This window comes from Magnolia sinica, chromosome 15, assembly GCF_029962835.1.
Source record: "Magnolia sinica isolate HGM2019 chromosome 15, MsV1, whole genome shotgun sequence".
Lineage (NCBI taxonomy): Eukaryota > Viridiplantae > Streptophyta > Magnoliopsida > Magnoliales > Magnoliaceae > Magnolia > Magnolia sinica.
This window is the reverse complement of record NC_080587.1, coordinates 76,187,098-76,207,193: the sequence shown is the minus strand read 5'-3', so window position 1 is coordinate 76,207,193 and position 20,096 is coordinate 76,187,098. Positions and strand designations below refer to the sequence as shown.

At 42.5% G+C, this 20,096-nt stretch overlaps 1 protein-coding gene across 1 annotated transcript; it reads left to right on the top strand.

Moving 5' to 3' along the window:
* On the top strand, positions 1–13,010 carry LOC131227764 (ABC transporter B family member 19-like). Its single transcript, XM_058223567.1, has 9 exons — positions 1–1,680; positions 2,010–2,064; positions 2,195–2,370; positions 5,305–5,469; positions 5,870–6,165; positions 7,432–7,748; positions 8,059–8,282; positions 9,808–11,739; positions 12,501–13,010. The coding sequence occupies exons 1-9, from the start codon at positions 412–414 to the stop codon at positions 12,846–12,848; spliced, it is 4,782 nt and encodes a 1,593-aa protein (XP_058079550.1). The 5' UTR covers positions 1–411; the 3' UTR covers positions 12,849–13,010.
* Positions 13,011–20,096: the final 7,086 nt, after the last annotated feature.

The window sequence follows — 20,096 nt, the reverse complement described above, 5'->3', positions numbered from 1 at the left end:
AGCCGTCCGATCGGTACCATTTTCTCCACTGAAAATGGACCGTTCCTCATTCTTTTAATCAACTTTTCTTAACAGCCCATTTTTAGGCAATAAATTTGGACAGCCCAGATTGTCCGATCACTGTCATTTTTTAAATATACGGCCACTTCATGTGGTGACTGGTGATCCACGAGATAAACAGTTCTGATCTAAAAGCTGAAATGCTGCAGATGATCCAGCCGTCCTAGGAAACATCCCCTATTATAAAATCACTTCAATCCCTCCTTTAATCTCAGCCACTCATAAAAATAAAAAAATGTGTCTACAAGAAAGATAGTACTAATGGCATTTTCGTAATTTCAGATACTATATTCAAAAACTGGCGGAAGAAACAAAGTCCTTAGAATCCTTATAACATTACTCTCCTCACAAATGCTTCCAAAATCACTCGTCTTATCCTTCACCTCTATTCCCTTATCCAACACCCTTCTCCCCCTCCCTCCCACACCCCACCCCACCCAACACACCCACAAATCCCAACCGTTCATCATGTCTGATTTCTCCTTCGATTATTCATCGTCCGATCAACGGTACCGTAACCACCGCCGTTACAAAACGCCAACGACCTCACGTGACCCATCTCGTTCTTTCGCCCCATCCAACCGTTCATCCCACAGCCCCGCTCCCACAAGGCTCCATCTCCCATCTCCGGCCGCCCCATTCGCCACCGATGACGATACATCATGGCAAGGTGAGATATCCTGGCAATTCAAACCGACCGGATGGCAAGTCGGCAGCAGTCTCGGTTCAGCTCTTAGCCCATGGCCCACCACCACCACCACCACTGCCCCAATTTCCAACCGTCGGATCTTCCGCTCCGCTAATGACTACTACCTCTCTCACACGGTCGGCGGCTACCGCAGCTTCGCCAATCCGTACTCTGAATTCTCGTATGTGGGACGCATGTCATCTCCAAGGAGGATTGAGCTCCAGAGTTATGTTGCCAGCCAAAATCAGTTTTCTACTTCAAGAAATCATGTTCCCCCACGTGGGTTTTCAAGAAACCTAGCTAATATTCCCTTAGCTAATAAGGATGAATTCAGCTTGGTTGACTATAGCGAATCGAGCAACATCGTAGATAATCAGATTCATGTAGTTGATACAGATCATCATCGTCAATCTTCTAAACTTCATCGTCTTTCAAGCCGTGAACGGCTTTTATTATCACATGATCGTGACACTATTGATGATGATGACGGTGGTGGAGGTCATTTGAAGTTACATCGTAGTCATGGTTATGTTGAGCCCCAGGTAAGGCGAGCTGTTGATGATGATGATGATCATGATGAAGATGAAGATGATCATGTGAGGGGTTATAAGCATACACATGATGGTCATGGGCATGGCCATGGTTATGATGAACGGCCGTCGATAAGTCATTATGGGGATGGTGGGGAGGTGTATGATGATGAGGAGGATGAGGATGATGATGAAGAAGAAGAATTGGGGGCAGCTAGATCAGTTGGGTTATTTGGGTTGTTCAAGTACTCTACAAAGTGGGACATGGTTCTTGTGATTTTGGGATGTGTAGGGGCTTTGATCAACGGTGGATCTCTTCCTTGGTATTCTCATCTTTTTGGGAATTTTGTTAACAAGATTTCTAATGGTGACAAGAATCAGATGATGGAACATGTTGAGAAGGTATGATCATGTCTATCTAGCCTGCTCATCAGGTGGGCCCCATCCACTCATTAGGTGGGCCACATGTATACTTTAAATGTGAACCATCTTCAGGTTACATGAAAAGTGGTCCTCTTGATGAATGGATCACACTTGGATTATTTATTTATTTATTTATTTTTGGGGTTGGGTATGTTCATTGGTGGCTAGCTGATGAACCGTCTGGATCTTGCACAAGTGTGCTGGAAAGAGCCACGTGATAATTATCATTAGTGGGGTTTCTTGATTTTGTGGTAGTAATTTTTTTTGTTTTATGGGAAGTTGATGTTTATTGGTTTGATGTGTTTCAGACATGCCAATACATGGCTGGACTTGCAGCTGTAGTGGTGATTGGAGCATACTTGGGTGAGAGAGAGAGAGAGAGAGAGAGAGAGAGAGAGAGATCACAATACATACTTGTTATTGTACCAGCATGCTTAGTTGGTAATGATGATTAAGGGATAATAGATTAATATAATAAATGGGGAATGTGCAGAGATAACATGCTGGAGAATGGTGGGGGAGAGATCAGCGCAGCGGATCCGAACGGAGTATCTAAGGGCGGTTTTGCGGCAAGATATCGGATTCTTCGACACCCAAATCAGCACCGGCGACATAATGCATGGTATTTCTAGTGATGTTGCACAGATCCAAGAAGTCATGGGGGAGAAGGTTTGTTTCTTTTCTCTTGGTTTTTGACATATAGCACCCTCACTTTTGGCTTAAAGACAGTTAACACCCTCCCTTTCTTTTTAGTATTTCTCAAATAACCCCCTTTTATTTTTCATTTGTAGTAAAAAAACACCTTGTGTAGTTAACATCTACAGAATGTGGGGGACCCATGTCATAAAGACCTTTTAACCCCTCGCTTGTAGGGATAGGCTTAGTGCTTAGCAGAAAGGGAAGAGGTGTTCAGATTAAGTTGGGGTTTTGAGTTTTGGGAAATGTTTAATAAAACTCTCTCCTCTTACAACAGATGCAACGAATGTACAAAAATTAATCTCTAATAGTAATGATAAAATAAAAGAAAATGACTATGATTTCACCATCTATAAAAGAAAGAACCCATAATAAATAGAATATTTATGTGCTTAGAGAAAATACAAGAGAGATTAAGATTGAGAAATTATCTCTTTTACTGGCGGTTGGTTTGTCGTAAACAATTGTGCAATTTGATTTCCCAATCTCGTAGCCAGACCTGATATATTATTGAGACGTATTCAGGGCTTCAAGGATTCAAACATGAGACCTTTCACTTTCAAGGATTCAAACACAAGACCTTTCGCTTTGATACCATGTTAAATTACTAATTACTTTAAAAATTTGAGCTTTTAGAGGATGGCATTTATCAAAGAAAGGAGTGTTTTTTATTATTATTAGAAAAAAAAGTAAGGTGTCTTGCACATTTGAGCACATGTGGAGAGAGTGGAAGATAGAGACAATTAACTGAAAGTCAAAACATACCTAGTTACCTTGCGTAGGACTATTGGGGTTTCTTTCACTAATGCGGGATAAATGACTTAAAATGAATGGAGTCGGCACTATTCATCAAGCATGATTTAAAAAAATCAAGCTAATTCAATTCTCATAAGATTATACTTAAAACTTCTAAATTTATATCGTATGGTCTACTTAAGTTTAAGTTTTAGAATACAGTGATTTTGTTTAATTCTTTTATCATGATTGAATATGCCAAGATAAATGATTTGGATGACATAAAAATACCATATTAGGTATTGTACAAACGTAATGTTGGGAGTTCCTTTTTAACTGTTTTCATGACATGGATCCTCCGCTCGTCACAGGCACGGATTTCTTGTTTTCCTATATAGTGATTGGTCCACATCATTATTGACGTTGCCAGTATTGCTACATTATATGTAGTCTATAATGATGTGACTCAATCACATTGTAACAAACTGGAAATCTCTGCTTTTGGCTAAGTTCTATGGTTAGAATGGGTGGCATAAGTAATAGATTAGGTGAATCTCCTCAAAGTGAGTTGTGTGAGAGAGAGTGAGTTGGTATGTTAAGGTTTTAGAAGTTTTTTTAACAAAAATATAGACCGTTGAATGGTATCTGCGTTTGAAATCTTAAACGCACTTCATGGGGCACACACATTTTTAAATTCTCAAAATATCCCCACTATCATGGTGTATTCAGGGTAGATTGATGCATGAGAGAGGTTGTTATTTGTCTTTCGGCCAAAGCTAAGGAGCTATATGTCAAAACCCTTTTTTTCTTTATTAAGCTCGTGATGTATGAACAATCGGCATGAGGCCATACATCCCAAGTGTCAGGCATCCAAGACCTGCATATGGTGCGGTCCACTACATAGATCTGATGGCCCAAAAATAGGCCAATCAAAATCATTACGCCGGGTCACAGAGGTCCCAAGGTGGGCCCACTTAATGGGTCGGGCGGGTTTTTAAATGGTGGGGCCCACCTAACACATGGTTCGGATGTTCCACAAGTGCATCTGTAGCCACGTGTTAGAGGGATGCTTATGGTCCTACTAAAATTCAATTGACTATTTTCCTCTGATCCAACGGCTCAGCCGGCTTAATATTTTTCTCTCTATTATCTAAGCCGGCTTAATATAATAAGGAAGATAAATGCTCCAGTGATCTCAGAGCATTGTAAGCTACAGTGCTCCTAGTTTCCTAAGTTCGGTTAAACAGTCCAATAAATCGATCTGAACCGTTAATTAAGTCCAAAGCATATATTAACGCTGCCATGAAAACTGGCACTGATAGGATGATCTAATCCATTCTTTATATGGACTTATTTTCTTTAGCCGTCCTTTTTCTAGGCCATGGATGGTCTGGATACTATTATCTAAGAAGTTTGATTCTTTAGAATCATATGCAATCCATGATGGTCTCTAACAAATGGATGGGCCAAATTGTTGAGTGGATCTACGTTATGTAAATGATTTATACCGTCCAAATTAAATACCATTGATCAAATGGTTAATCTTTGTAAGAATGACGTGATTATTTCATGGTAGACCACTATATCTACGTTGGACCTAATGAGCGGTCTAGATCAATGGATTGGATGGTCCAAGTGTCCCAATGCAACTAAATACGACTGCGAATCTGGTGAGCCTCCTCATCGGTACCGTACATCCCACGAATCATCCCCATCGAGAAAACTCAGATGGAACAAACCATGTGGTGCGATGTACAAGCACGCCTAAAACCTATATCTTCACTTTTTGTGGCCCACTTAAGTTTGGAAATGTTTTAATTTTCCACGTGGCACATCATCCAGGTGGGGATCACATGATCAACGGTTTGGATGACATATACACAACATGGTGGATCCCACAGTCCATCTAAAAGTTTATACGGTGGGTATCCCCCTCTCCAGTATCCCCTATCTTTCCCTTTGGTGTGACCCACCTGATTAATGGATCAGGCTGGATTTTGGGATCCTGGTCTTACATTGGATTGTCTCATCTAATGGATGGCTTGGATGGTGCTACCGGATCATAGTGTGGCCACAACGGCTCGAACATATGGTAATTCCAATGGTGTGAATCAGCCAAGCGGGCCATGGTAGTATTAGAATATTAACATTCGTTTCTGTCCGTTGATGCAGATGGCCCATTTCGTCCACCATGTGTTTACCTTCATCAGTGGATATGTGGTAGGCTTTATTAGATCATGGAAGGTGGCCTTGGTAGTTCTCTCCGTCACACCGTTGATGATGTTTTGTGGGATCGCTTATAAGGCCGTCTATGTTGGATTAACGTCTAAGGAAGAGGTAAGAGATTGATCCACACCCTTTATCGTAAAATGATCCCATCCGATCATTAATTGAACGGTTGGATGATGTTCGGCCCACCATTTTTATGCTTTGCGGGTCCCACACCCGATTGGCATCGGACAGCCGTCTCAACATGCGACTTCCATGCGTAGATCAAAATCCTGTGCAAGTGATCGCATCCATCGAGTGGGACCCACCTGCATGTGCCATGTGAAAAATCAGGTCCGTCGGATCATCAGGTGGGCCATACATCTACGAGAATACAATGCAGGCGTTTAAGAAATGGCCTGGATTTCACACATGCGGCATTGGCACGTGTACGGCATGGTAGCCTCGACAGGACTCTTATCTTAACTAATCATAGCAAATTTTCTTAATCCATCCTGTCCGTTCGAAGGTTTCATATCGGAAGGCTGGAACCGTAGCCCAGCAGGCGATCAGCGCGATCAGGACCGTGTTTTCTTTTGTGGCCGAAGATCACTTGGCTACGAAATATGATGAAATGTTGGAACAATCTGTACCGTTCGGATTGAAGATCGGGTTTGCAAAAGGTGCAGGGATGGGTGTGATTTACTTGGTGACCTATTCCACGTGGGCCCTAGCTTTCTGGTACGGATCGCTGTTGGTTGCTAAGGGAGAAATCAAAGGTGGAGCAGCCATTGCTTGCTTCTTTGGTGTCAACGTCGGAGGAAGGTAATGTAGTATTCTCTCCCACACGTGCAATGCACATGTGCTAAAGTGTACAACACGTGCATGGCCCAAACCAATCATCAGGTGGGGTCCATGTGGATTGGATCTTTTACACGTGGGACCTTAGTTTAAAAACATTAAAACTCGACTCGACTCGTAACCCAGATGGTTGGTTTATCCAAGCCGTTGATCCAATGGCCACATATCACGGATGGATTGTGATAAAAAATTTCTGAAATGGGAAGATCCTAACGGTCAACCCTTCTGTATATTCTCTATTGAATGTGGAACTTTGGTGCATGTTTCATCCACGATGAGGGCCATCTGATTAACGGCTTGGATGAACTAAACACGGATCCTGTATGTAGAAAATAGGTGCACTACAAGGACATGTACATGTTCACCACTGCTTTTTGTTTTTTTTTTTTTTTCCAGCCGAGTTGAGTTTTTCTCGAGTGAGTTCCGACCGAGTCATGACTAGTGTTGGTGAAATCTGGTCTGGCTGAGTTGACTTGAGCGAGTTTTTAAGCTGTGTGGGACTCGTTCACACGTGCACCTGCATATACTAGCAGTGCCTGAGTATTGTGGGCACGGGTGCGGATTTCCTGTAGGGGTGTCAATGGGCCGGCTTGGGCCCGAAAAATCAGAATTTTGAATAGGGCTGAATCGACGGCGCAGCCCGAACAGTTCAAAATGTGGGCCGAGACCTACCCAGGCCCGGCCCGTCGACAGCCCTAGTTGCCTGTGCTCCGGGCTTAATGGGGTCCACAGAGATGTCCTTGAGAAATCTACTCCATTTATCTGTTTTGAAAGACTATAATAGAACAGTATTCTAAAACTCAGGCAGATCCAAAACTCAGGTGGGCCACACCAACAAAACAGTTGAAACAGAAACATCCACCGTTGAACCTTCCTGGAACAAATATCATCTGGTACAAAACTTCTGTCACCACTAGGCGTTCAATCATCACTGTTTCGTGTTGTATTGCCAACATGAGTTTTGGATCTGCCTGGCTTCTAGAATCATTTCATATTGTGTTATTTCAAAACAGATGTATGGAGTGGATTTGTCACAGATACCTCTCTAAGCCTATTCATGTATAGATGTATGTATGTATACTTATATACTGGCTTACGTATTTTCTATTTATGTACGTATGTAAACTCATTTTAAAACATAGTTTTAATTTTTTTTTTAATAAATCATATCCATTTAAGAAACATCAATTTCCATTAAAATGATTCCATAAAATGTTGTGATGTACACAGAGGCCTAGCATTATCTCTATCATACTTCGCACAGTTCGCACAAGGGACGGTAGCAGCAGGCCGGGTGTTTGATGTCATCGAGAGAGTCCCTGATATTGATCCTTATAATCCTAATGGACGGATCCTTTCGGATGTTAGAGGGAGTATTGAGTTCATAGGTGTAAGCTTCGCATACCCATCTCGCCCTGAGACTCAGATCCTTCGATCAATCGATCTTGCGGTCCCACCATCGAAGATACTCGCATTGGTGGGGGCCAGTGGAGGTGGTAAATCTACCATTTTTGCTTTGATAGAAAGGTTCTATGATCCAAACAAGGGTAAGCTGATTATGATTTTGAAGATATATAGATATGTAGTGTAATTGCATCATGATTGGACCGTTCATCAAGTGGGCCTTACTGTAGATTGCCCTAGTTCAAAATTTTAATCATTTGGTCCTGAGGTGGATGGTATATATCAATGATTCACATTCAAAAAACAATGTAGTCAGAAAACTAGACATCTATTGCTAATTCTCAGTGGGTACAATGAATGAACGGTCCAGATCATACTGATACATATCCTGTCATGTACACACCAAAAAGAGCCGTTCATTTAATTCTATTTGATGTGTTTTGGGTTGAACAGGGACGGTATTCTTGGATGGTCGTGATATCAGGACGCTTCAAGTAAAGTGGCTGAGGGACCAGATAGGCATGGTGGGCCAGGAGCCTGTACTCTTCGCTACTTCTATCTTAGAAAACGTATTGATGGGGAAAGAGAATGCAACGAAGAAAGAAGCTATTGCTGCTTGCATTGCAGTCAATGCTCACAGCTTCATCTCAAACCTCCCACAAGGCTACGACACTCAGGTATTATACCTACATGCATGCATGCATACGTACAAACATACAAGCATGCATGCTCATTAGATGGACGTTCCTAAAGAAGTGTCCAATGGAGTTCAATGTGGATTTTTGACCACCCATTTGAAAGACGCCGGATATGGATGTTCAGGATCATTTGATTACTAGCTGCTCATCCACAATATGACCCGTCAGAGGGAATTATCTGCAGTATCAACCGTTCAATTAGTTGGAGCCCGCAGGATGAATGATCTGGATCCCTGAAAGGTGGGCCCCACCTATTAGAGTCGTGGAACAGCAAGTGCTAACCCAAGAGGCTTACTAACCCCAAAGTACACGGGACGCGGATTGCGTCCTACCCCCGCCCGGACGGTAATCCGTCCGGTCAGGGCTCTGTGGGGCCCACCGTGATGTAATTGTTTTATCCACTCCGTTAATCGTTTTTCTCAGATCATTTTAGGGTATGAGCCAAAAAATGAGGCAGGTCCAGAGATTAAGTGGATCACAAAGTGTGGATTGAACGTCCACCATTAAAAACTTCTTGGGAGCTGGATAAGTTTCGGATCAAGCTGATATTTTTGATTTCACTTCATCCACGTCTTCATGACATTATGAATAGGTTATATGGTAAAAAAAACATCACGGTGGCCCTTAGAAAGGTTTCAACAGTGGGTGTCATAATCACTGCAGCTTACTTTGATGTGGTCCTCTGGAATTATTTATATTCTTCATTTTTTGGATCATAATCTAAAATGATCTGAGAAAAACGATTAACGGAGTGGATAGAACACTTACATCACGGTGGGCCCCACAGAGCCCTGCCCGGACGGATTACCGTCCGGGCGGGGGTAGGACGCAATCCGCGTCCAAGTACACGCACCTTCACATGCCAACCTGGCCAGCGTGTAGGACATCTGAACGGTGTATGATCATGTGTCAAGAAGGTTATACGCAAAAATCAACCACATTCACTCATCAGGTGGGCCACACTTACATGAAAATAATGTACAGTAATAGAACTTCTGGTGGTCCACATTCAACATGGGAATATGGCCTCCTTGATCAGCTAATGAGTCTGATATATGCGTATGCGTACCACTCAGATGTCCGGCACACTTAGGAACTTGACACGTATGATGTGTATAGATGTGCATGTGGGCCCTGTACACCCAAAATCAGACTGGATAAACATTCCTAACCTCTGATTAGTGGACACTTGTTTATTGAAGCAGATCCACTGGATGTTTTTCATTTCTAACCGTCCAACAAATGTCCAACAAATGTCCACCAATTCAATGGTCAGATTATCAAATAACCATCAACTTTGGTTCATGATACATCTAAAAGAAGACCCATGATTTCGACAGTCTAATTAATGTTGCTTGCATGCATGCCACACATGCAATTTTTAAGCAATTTATAAGCGCCTGCGTATCACCCATCACACTCTACCAGAGTATCAAAGTTCTCTTATATTAAAACGCCGGATCCCACTTTCTCCCAGGGTTAAAAACGTCATTTTCTCATGCAGGCCGGTGAGCGTGGGGTCCAGCTATCAGGCGGCCAAAAGCAACGGATCGCCCTGGCTCGAGCCATGATAAAGGACCCTAAAATCCTTCTCTTGGATGAGCCCACCAGCGCCTTAGATGCCGAATCTGAGGCAGTCGTCCAACGCGCCATCGACCAAATCTCCACCACACGTACAACCCTCGTCATTGCTCACCGTCTATCAACGGTCAGGAACGCTCACACCATCGTTGTCCTCGACAGCGGCACCATCGCAGAATCTGGGACCCACAGCCAGCTCATCAAACGCTCCGGCCTCTACGCTGACCTAGTCAAACTCGCCTCTGACAACATTTCCTCCCGGGTCCACAACTACCCAACCCCGTCTCGCCACGTCACGAATAAAGACAAAGAAGAGTCCGCGTACTCCCTCTACGTGAAATCCATGCAAGAGCACTCCGTCTACGTGAAATCCATGCAAGAGAACAAAGTCCAATTCTACGAAGAAGAAAAGCAGCAAAAAAGGCGGGAAAAACCCAACAAAATTCCTCTCTCGGAGGTATGGAAACTGCAGAAACCCGAGCTTTTAATGCTCATACTCGGGTTTCTGCTCGGAATCCATGCAGGCGCAATCCTCTCCATCTTCCCTCTCCTGCTCGGCCAAGCACTGGAAATCTACTTCGATGGAACCCCTTCAAAGGTGAAACGAGAAGTCGGATACCTCGCATTAGGGCTTGTCGGGTTAGGTTTTGGATGTGTGGTGTCGATGACCGGCCAGCAAGGCTTCTGTGGATGGGCCGGCACAAAGCTCACGAAACGGGTCCGGACCCGACTCTTCCAATCTATCTTAAAACAAGAGCCAGGTTGGTTTGACTTCGATGAGAATTCAATTGGGGTTCTTGTTTCAAAGCTCTCGATCGATTGTGTCAGTTTCCGGTCAGTCCTCGGTGACCGGATTTCCGTTCTCCTGATGGGTTTAAGCTCGGCGGCCGTCGGGCTTGGTGTGTCGTTCTTTCTCGACTGGCATCTGTCGCTATTGGCTACAGGCCTTACACCGTTCACACTCGGAGCTAGCTATCTCAGCTTGATTATAAACATAGGTCCGAAATTAGATAATAGTGCATATGCAAGGGCTAGTAGTATTGCTGCCAGTGCAGTTTCTAATGTTCGGACGGTCACGACGTTTTCGGCTCAAGAACAGATAGTTATGTCATTCGATCGGGCATTATCAGAACCAAGGAACAAATCTACCAAGAGATCGCAGATTCTAGGTCTTGCTCTGGGGTTTTCACAAGGGGGTATGTATGGAGCATACACTCTCACTCTTTGGTTTGGTGCATTTCTTGTAAAAAAGGGCTACACAAGCTTTGGAGATGTGTATAGGATCTTTCTCATATTGGTTTTGAGCTCTTTCTCAGTGGGGCAGTTGGCGGGGCTTGCGCCGGATACGTCGAATGCTCCGGTGGCCGTTCCTGGGGTGTTGGGGATTATCAATAGGCGGCCGGCGATCAGTGGCGATGGACGGAAAGGGAAGAAGGTGGACAGTTCAAGAATGGTGGATGTTGAGTTTAAAGGGGTGAATTTTGCTTATCCATCGCGGCCCGCCGCTGTTGTTTTGAAGGATTTTTCTTTGAAGGTGAAAGGAGGGAGTGTGGTGGCTTTGGTGGGGGGAAGTGGATCTGGGAAATCTACTGTAGTTTGGCTTGTGCAGAGGTTTTATGATCCAATCAGGGGGAGGGTTTTGATGGGTGGTGTGGATTTGAGAGATCTTGATTTGAAGTGGCTACGGAGGCAGTGTGCTTTGGTGGGCCAGGAGCCGGCCTTGTTTGCTGGGAGTATAAGAGAGAATATTGGTTTTGGGAATCCAAATGCATCATGGGCTGAGATTGAAGAAGCTGCTAAGGAGGCTTACATTCACAAGTTCATCAGCGGTCTACCACAAGGTTATGAAACACAGGTAAGTATTTCAAATTTCAGTATTTTTAAGGCCAGGCTGTGTTTTTGCAATTTCTAATATTCAGGGGTCTTTTTATAATTTTAAAAGATTAGGGTGTGATAGAGCCATCTTCTCACATCATATTTCATAGGGTTTCGTATCAATCTGAACCGTCCATCTAGTTTCTCCTCCTGTAGGTAACAAATATTTCAAAATACACATTGATCATATAATGATATCCAACTGATCAGTGGTCTTGGAAGAGACAGTGGTAAACAAAAACATTTAACGGTCAATATTCAGTATAAAAAACATCAAAACTGATGATGAGTTTATCTGATGTGTTCTTTTTGAAACATAGCCCATCCATGATAGGCATCCCTGGATGGACGGTTGGGATTGATGCATCTCCTTGCTACCTGTACAATGAAGAGAGAGCTCAACCATATTCCCGTTCTTCCATCTCTACCATATATCTCCCTTCTGGTGTCCTCTGATCTCTGGATTATGGCAGACAAGCAGATCAGGACCGTCCAAATCATCACACCATTGACTTTAGAGTATAGGAGGAAAATCTAACTGATTGCACATTTAGAATCTTCTGATCAGTTTGACTTTGGTCTATGCTCCATCTAAATGGCCCACCATCTGGATGTCATATTTATAGTGGTTGATTTACCACTATCTAACTGTATGGTGGTTTTCTAGGAATAGGGACCTTTTGGAAATACGAGTAAATCGTCGAGGGCTTTAACGTAATTATCCAAATACCCCTCGTGCAGGTTGGCGAGGGAGGAGTCCAGCTATCAGGGGGCCAGAAGCAAAGGATTGCAATTGCGAGGGCTATTTTGAAAAAATCCAGAATTCTGTTGCTGGACGAGGCAAGCAGTGCGTTGGACCTGGAATCGGAGAAGCACGTGCAAGAGGCGTTGCACAAGGTCTCGAAGCGGGCCACCACGATCATCGTGGCCCACCGACTCGCCACCATCCGAGAGGCGGAACGGATCGCGGTCATTCGCGACGGATCGTTAGCGGAGTACGGTAGCCACGATTCGCTCATGGCCAACCATATCAACGGTGTCTATGCCGCCCTTGTAAGGACCGAAATGGAAGCTAATGCACTCGCTTGAACCGTCTTCATGTATCGTAACGTTACGCTACGTATCGTTTCGTACGGTATTTTTTTTCCATTATTTCTCCCAAAACGGAAATTTACCATATAATGCCTCCCAAAACGGGATTTTACTAAATCTCTTTTTTAGCTGTGAATTTACGATACTGTCCTTGTGTATATTTTATTTACAAAGCTAGAAATGAAAATCGTGGAGCCCATGTGGTATGTGCGAAGGATCCAACCATAAAAGATGATATAACCCACTCAAGACATCCGAATTCAATTACAGCAGATTTTAATGATTCGATCGAATTGATTATTTGTCCGTGTGACCACCATGGCGGATACATATGTTGGATGGGTTGGATGTTTCACACGTGCCATGTGGGCTCCACATGTCTCGATTTTTCACTATTAAAGAAAAAAAATTAGATGAAGGCATTTTTGTAATTTCCTCTCTCCAAAATCACCACGGTTTTGGAGGCATTATTGTAAACCTTAAAATCATGTGGTGTGGCCCACCTGAGTTTTGGAATGGCCTAGTTGTTGGCACGTGTATTTATACTTGTGTGTATCATCTTTTGAATGGATTGGATTTCATAAAAAATAATGCCATCCAAACAAAATATCTGGAAGGTTATTAATTATTGGCATCCCATCACTACTTTTTCCTGTGGTGTGGTCTACCTAAGTTCTGAATCGTTCTGATTTCATGATGGATGGTACAATATGATGGGTTAGGCATGATGGACGGATTGGATTTTATTCACACATCTCGGTGGGCCCCATACATAGTGCTGTAGATTAAGCTTGGCTCTGGGAGCACTCTTAAGTTATACTGCTCCTAGTTTCGTCAAGACACCTAGGTGATGCAATCGACTGATCTGGACGGTCCATTAGGTTCAAAATCACATTTCATGAGATATCTTGAAAAATAACACTAATAGGATGATCCAGATAGATAGCCTATAAAATTTCCGTCCATATTTTGGGAATTTTGTGGCCCACCTTATGGACTGCTTGGATTTGGCACACGTGTGCCATATTAGCAAGTGGGCTGGCTTGTGGATGGACAGGCTTATGAAAGCTCTAGGCTATGGGAACTAATTAGAGTAACAAATGGGCTGGGCTAGGCTGGGCTTAGCCCAGCAATTTTGAACCGTTGTTTGGGTTGAGAGCCGGGTTTAATTCCCTGGCCCACTTAAAGAAAGGTCAGGATGATGTGTTGTTTAAGTAGTTACAGCTTAAGAACGTGAATGATTGGTTGGATCAACTGAAGAGTTTCCTGGCCGTCGATCAGGTGAACCAGATGACCAATGCTTGTTAGCTAGATCACATGAATATGATAAAATTACAACATCAAGATATTTTAAGGGATGAGTTTTGAAATTTGAATGAATATATTGAAAGAGGAATGCCAATGTTCGATCAGGTGGACCACAATGCCGGCGGGCCCCACATTTCCTGTGATCCAGGGAATTAACATGGTGGAGCCCATCAGCAATGGACAGGCCCCAAAAATCTCTTCCATTGGAGTCAATTTGGCCTTTTATGTGGGCTATTAGTGGGACCATCAACATGAGGCCCACCAGATCGACCGTTAATTTGCCTGGACAGTGCTCTGTGGGCTCCACAATGATGTATGTGTTTTATCCACACTGTTCATCCATTTTGGATCATTATTTTAAAGCATGAGTCTAAAAATGAGAGAGGTACAAATCTCAGGTGGACCACACTACAGGAAAATAGTGGTGATTGAATCCCTACCATTAAAATTTTCCTCGGACCCGCTGTAAAGTTTATTTTCCATCCGACCCATTGATTAGGTCACAAAGACCTGGATGAAGGGAAAACACAATTATAAGCTTGATCCAAAAATTTTGTGGGCCCCTTAGAAGTGTTTAACGGTGGGCATTCAATCACCGCTGCTTACCGTTTGAGATTTTAATCTGTTTCATTTTTGAGCTCATACACTGAAATAAGGTAGCAAAATGGATGGACGGTATGGATAAAATGGGCCCACAGAGCACTGTCCAGTAAAGAGTGGCTACTGAAAGTTTCAGTATACAAGCTTTGTGCGTACACGATGGGCATTTTGGTCTAACAGCAAATTATTTGTTGATATTTGCAATTGCAATTATTACTTCGGAATCAGGGTCGTCTTCTAGATGATCTAAACCTTGTATTACAGAGAGCAGATTAGCAGTTACCCTTACCCATGTGGGGCCACCTTGATGAATGTATTGTATATCCATGTCGCCCATCCATTTTCTCAGCTCATTTCATGACGTTAGTAAAATAATTAAGCATATTCAAATCTCCACTAACAAACAATGAGCAATCATTAAAAGCTTCTTGTAGGCTTCAAAAGTTTTGGATCAAGTTGATATTTGTATTTTCCCTTCATCAGCACTATTTGACCTTATTAACAGGTTAGATGACAAATAAACCCTATCGGTATAGAAAATTCTTAACTGTGAGTGTGTAACACCCTGGAAATCGGGGGTCGCGCATTCGCTCGACTCCCGAGTTCCCGAGAGTCACCATTAACAGATAATCATTAATGTGCGTTTAATCTGTTTGAGTTGCGCAGCCTGAAGTTCTCTAAACATGAAACATGAACACACAAGTCTGCTGAAATGAAGAGGTCTCACATATACATATACAAGTCCAAAAATGTAAATGGGTCGCGCATGGCGTTGCCCAACCAAAATAACAAAGAATATGATGTCCAAAAGAATGGGGCTGAGCCCATAACCCAGTTGTCCAATCCCGCTCCTCAAGCAGGCGGCGATGCCTCCATTAGCTGAAAGTATGACAGCTCGACCTCCTCGTCTAGGCTCGGCTCTCCAGGCTCCTCCAGTCCCGAGTCACCTGCATCTATAAAAGGGTCTGGTTAGTGTTTTAAAACACCATCCCAGAGTGGGAGTGAGCGATCAACTCAGTGGGTGCTATTAGTCATAAGTTATAACAAGCATTAATTGCAATAGGAATTTAATGAAAAGCAATCAATCATAAGCATCTGTCTAGTCTTGTTAATGCGCATGCATGCAGGATGATATGATGGATGCCCTCGCCACAACACTCCCTCGTGCGACGCCATCTAACGATCGCCAATGCCAACACTCCCTCAGTGCGACCTTGATTGCCGAGTCGCCAATCTAACTAATGCGATGCGATGCGGTCGTGTTAACCAAGTTATTAGTTAGGTTCATTCATCCAGCAGATTGGAGAATTTGGTACACCCCATCTATTAATGCCCTAAACTGGTTGCGAGACCAAGACCCCCCAATGCGTGAGGCCGAGGCCCCGTGGTCCGTGATCCCGTCGGGTTCCTCATCCCCGACTTCAAGCACATGAGGAGTGCCAAGAGAAAGGGATCGCTCGCGGTCACTACGGGGAGGCGCGGTGCCCCAGCATAGGCCGACAGCTCGGACACAGTGTCCCATTCCACCATGCCCGGCTCACGAGGCTGTGGACCGATTTCAAGTGGGTTGTTGTTGGGCTGCAATGGTTGTGGGGTGTCCGAGTTTCCATACAAGTGTGAGCAATAGGGTTAACAATCATGGTTGGCCAGACTGTAGGCTAGACCGCACGAGTCTAGGCGAGCACATGGCGGAGCGACATCGGGTGCAAGCAACCCACGTAGTCTAACTACAGTCGCCCACACACATACTTGCCCAAAACCGTGGGTTTAGCCTCAAGGCGGTGCTACCAACGAGACCGCCTTAGCTTTCCTCGTTTCCTTGGCCAACCCTAGGGTTTAAATGGTGGTCCACTACATGTCAACGGACAAGAATATCAACAGGCAAAATCGTAATCAAGTTCACTCACCTCAATCATATGAATCATACTCGTCAAATAAACAAGTTTTCACAATTCATTAGCAATGGTGCAAGTGTTGTGGGTGTTGGTGAGGAAGTTGCTCACTTCCTACATTTCATAGAAAACATCAACATGGGAATAGATAAGGCACATCATGTGAGCAATCCACATATCATCCAACAAGCGATAATCAAGATTCAACAAGTCATGTGAGGAGAATCAAATAGAACATGCAATTCCATACCATTAAGATAGGCATGATTTCCTAGGTTTTCCCTACACTCTCTAAATGCATCAATCAAACAATCATAATCATTAAACTCATATTGAAATTAGTGCTAGGCCACCTAGGAGTAATAGTCCGCACCTATGGCTCGATGGAGACTCGAAAAAAATGCCCTAGGAATGAGGGCTTTTGGGTAGAACGGTCGGAATCCCTAAATCAAGCTATTGCATGTTAGAATTCCAACCCAAATCCACAATACTACTCGAATTTCAAGAAGGATGGTGAAAAACTCACCTAGGCAACCCACGGATAGTTGTTGAGGCTAAGGAAAAGTGTTTTCTCCTTGCAAGAGTGGCAAAGAGTTGGAAGGGTTGGTTTTCTTGGGGCCCACCTTGATCTCCTCCTTCTCTCTCTCTCTTCTCCTCTTTACTCTTCTTTACTCTCTTTCTCTCTTGGTAGTTATAGCAAATGGGAGAGGGATTTATGAGGGATATGGTTTATTCCCTAGACTTGGGCCTTTTGGCCTTAAGTTCCCTTAAATTTCCAAATTAGCCTACTAAGGGACATTTTCGGGGGTTGGCGTGGCCCTAATGCTCCTTTGGCCACCAAATTCGGTGGGTAGGTGCCTTATGGCCCATATAGGGCCCGTGTAAAATTTGGGAATAAACGGATAGACGAAAGTGGGGTTTGAGTCAAAGGCTTTGATCTTTAACGGCCATGTGGGGTCCATTTTAGTGATTTGAGTAATTCTGGTGGTCCTCAGGCTATGAAATTTTTAGGATGGGTGCTTCATGGCCCGATGAAGGGCCACGCAAAATTTGGGGACGATCGGACCAGGGGTTTGATCGTAAGGTTCCGATTTGCGATCGACGGTCACCGACCCACGATCGGGTCCCAGAGCTGGTGGACGGGTGTAGGAAAATCCACTTGACCTCCCCGGTAAATATGGAAGAGATCCGATGGTCGGATAACCTGGAATCTTGGTTCCATTTGCAAGCGCCAGATTTGGTCCTAGCATAGGTGGGGTGCATTTAGTCAGTGCCAGATTCCGCTTCTAGGTGTCTGCCGGGTCCGCGGTTCGCGATGGACCACAAGCCCAGTGAGCTCTATACTTCCTTAAATTATTAGATTTTTCTGACCTTTCGGCGTCGCGGTATAGCCCGCACGAGCTGTTGCTCACTGTAAATGGTCATCCAGCTTGGCGGCCCGCACTTGGCCTTGCCAAGGCCTGTCTGGTTTATTCAAACGGGCTAATTCTAGGTTAATTAGCTTATGGTATCCCTGCCACGAATGTTTCAAACATTCGGTCCTGCGGAAAATCCTACGTGGACGCCTCAGGACCCTGTACCGTTTGGACGGGATGTTACATAGTGATTACTTGCCTCAAAGTGCAGAGGTTCGTAAGTAGTATCCCGTAAATACAGGGTTGATCCCACAGGGAGATGAACTGTGAGAAGGAAAAAATCAAAAGCAAAACAAATTAAGTAATAAAAACTAAACTGATGATTTAATTTGAAAATTTTTGAATGGATGTAATTCAACTGAACAAAATAACACCCTAGCTAATTAAGTGAGGAATATGATATGTGAACTAAAATAACAAATTTTGATGCAAACAAGGTTGAATGAATTAGTACCAGTGATATATGCTTAAAAAAGAGAATATTGAAGAAAAAATGATGAAAAAAGAAAATTTTATTATAAAGTATGAATGCAATTACTATAACAATCGTGTCACTAATCCGGAGTAAGGATACCTAAGTATTCATTACTGTTACCATTACAAGTATGATACCTTATGTTATGAAACAAACTCAATGAGAATCTTCATCTAAGGGTGGTCTATAATAATGAGGATATGATGATAAAAGAAGAAATGTCATGAAGAAAATGAGATAACTAGAGATTTCATATTCTTGGGATGATTGAAAGGAGTTAGGATAGGGAACATGTATATCCAAAAACTTGATTGCTTGCCTCCAAGTGCAGAGGTTTGCAAGCAGTATCCCGTGAATACAGGGTCGATCCCACAGGGAGATGAATTGTGAGAAGGAAAAAATCAAATGCAAAACAAACTAAGTAATAAAAACTAAATTGATGATTTGATTTTGAAATTTTTGAATGGATTTAATTTAACTGAATAAAATAACACCCAAGCTTCAAAGTTTCACACATAGGTTAATGTTCCAAAATCATGATAACTTGGATAACACAACTAGGATCTGGGCACTATGGTCATCCTAATCGGAAAATAAAACAGTTTAAATATTTTAATAAATGATATAAAATATTAGAAAATCATGGATTTGTATCATTGATATATATTCTCAAGCGTCAGTGATTTTAAAAATTTAATATCAATGAGATAATGAAAATCAAATAAATATAACAGGTTGAAAACCTCTCATATCTATGAAATCTGATTGATCTAGGGTAAGCCTATCCATCAATGTAGATCTCATATGATGGAAACATATGGATCTTACAAGAGGATAAAAAACAAAACCTAAATAATAGATAACATGCATACACCATTCTTCTCATTATTAAAACAAACAATCATCATAATCTTAAAGAATTATTAAACTCATGTGCTTTCCTTCTAGCTAACTTAGAAAAACATAATTAAAATAAGAAAGAGAAAAAAAAAAGAAGAAGAAAAAAAAATAAATGCAAATAGAAAAGATTTTTTTTTTAAAAACTTATAAAACTCTAATAAAATTAAAAACTCTTTAAAAATCCTAAAATTTGCTTTAGGATACCTTGAATGATACTTATGAATGCCCTAGGAATCCTTATTTATAAGTAGAAAACTCGAATTTCGTACAAAATTGAAAAACACTAGAAACCGCCTCAAATATACGCAGTTTTTCAAAATAGACTTATTGCTGCATAGTTTGTTTAAAATAGATTTCCTACTGCGCAGTTTTCAAAAATAGACCTCAGAGCTTCAGAATATACTTTTTCAAGACGATTTCAGGATTTTTTTACTTCAAATCTTCGATTTTCTTCATTATTCACTTGGTTTTCTTGGATCTTTAGCATGCGAATTCTTCAATCTTAGTCTCCTAAGATCCATCCCTTGCCTTTGTGATTATCGAGCATTAAATTCATGCCTTTTAGCACCTTTTTTTTAAAAAAAATTCAAGCTCTTAAATTCACCTTGCAACACATACATGAGTAAAATAGGACATTAAGCTAATTCATGTTCAT

Bases quoted from the DNA above. Each gene is read 5' to 3' on its own strand.
- LOC131227764 (XM_058223567.1), top strand. From the start codon at position 412: ATGCTTCCAAAATCACTCGTCTTATCCTTCACCTCTATTCCCTTATCC. The intron at 7,749-8,058 runs GTAAGCTGATTA...TGGGTTGAACAG, and splicing joins GTTCTATGATCCAAACAAGG to GGACGGTATTCTTGGATGGT. The intron at 8,283-9,807 runs GTATTATACCTA...TTTCTCATGCAG, and splicing joins CACAAGGCTACGACACTCAG to GCCGGTGAGCGTGGGGTCCA.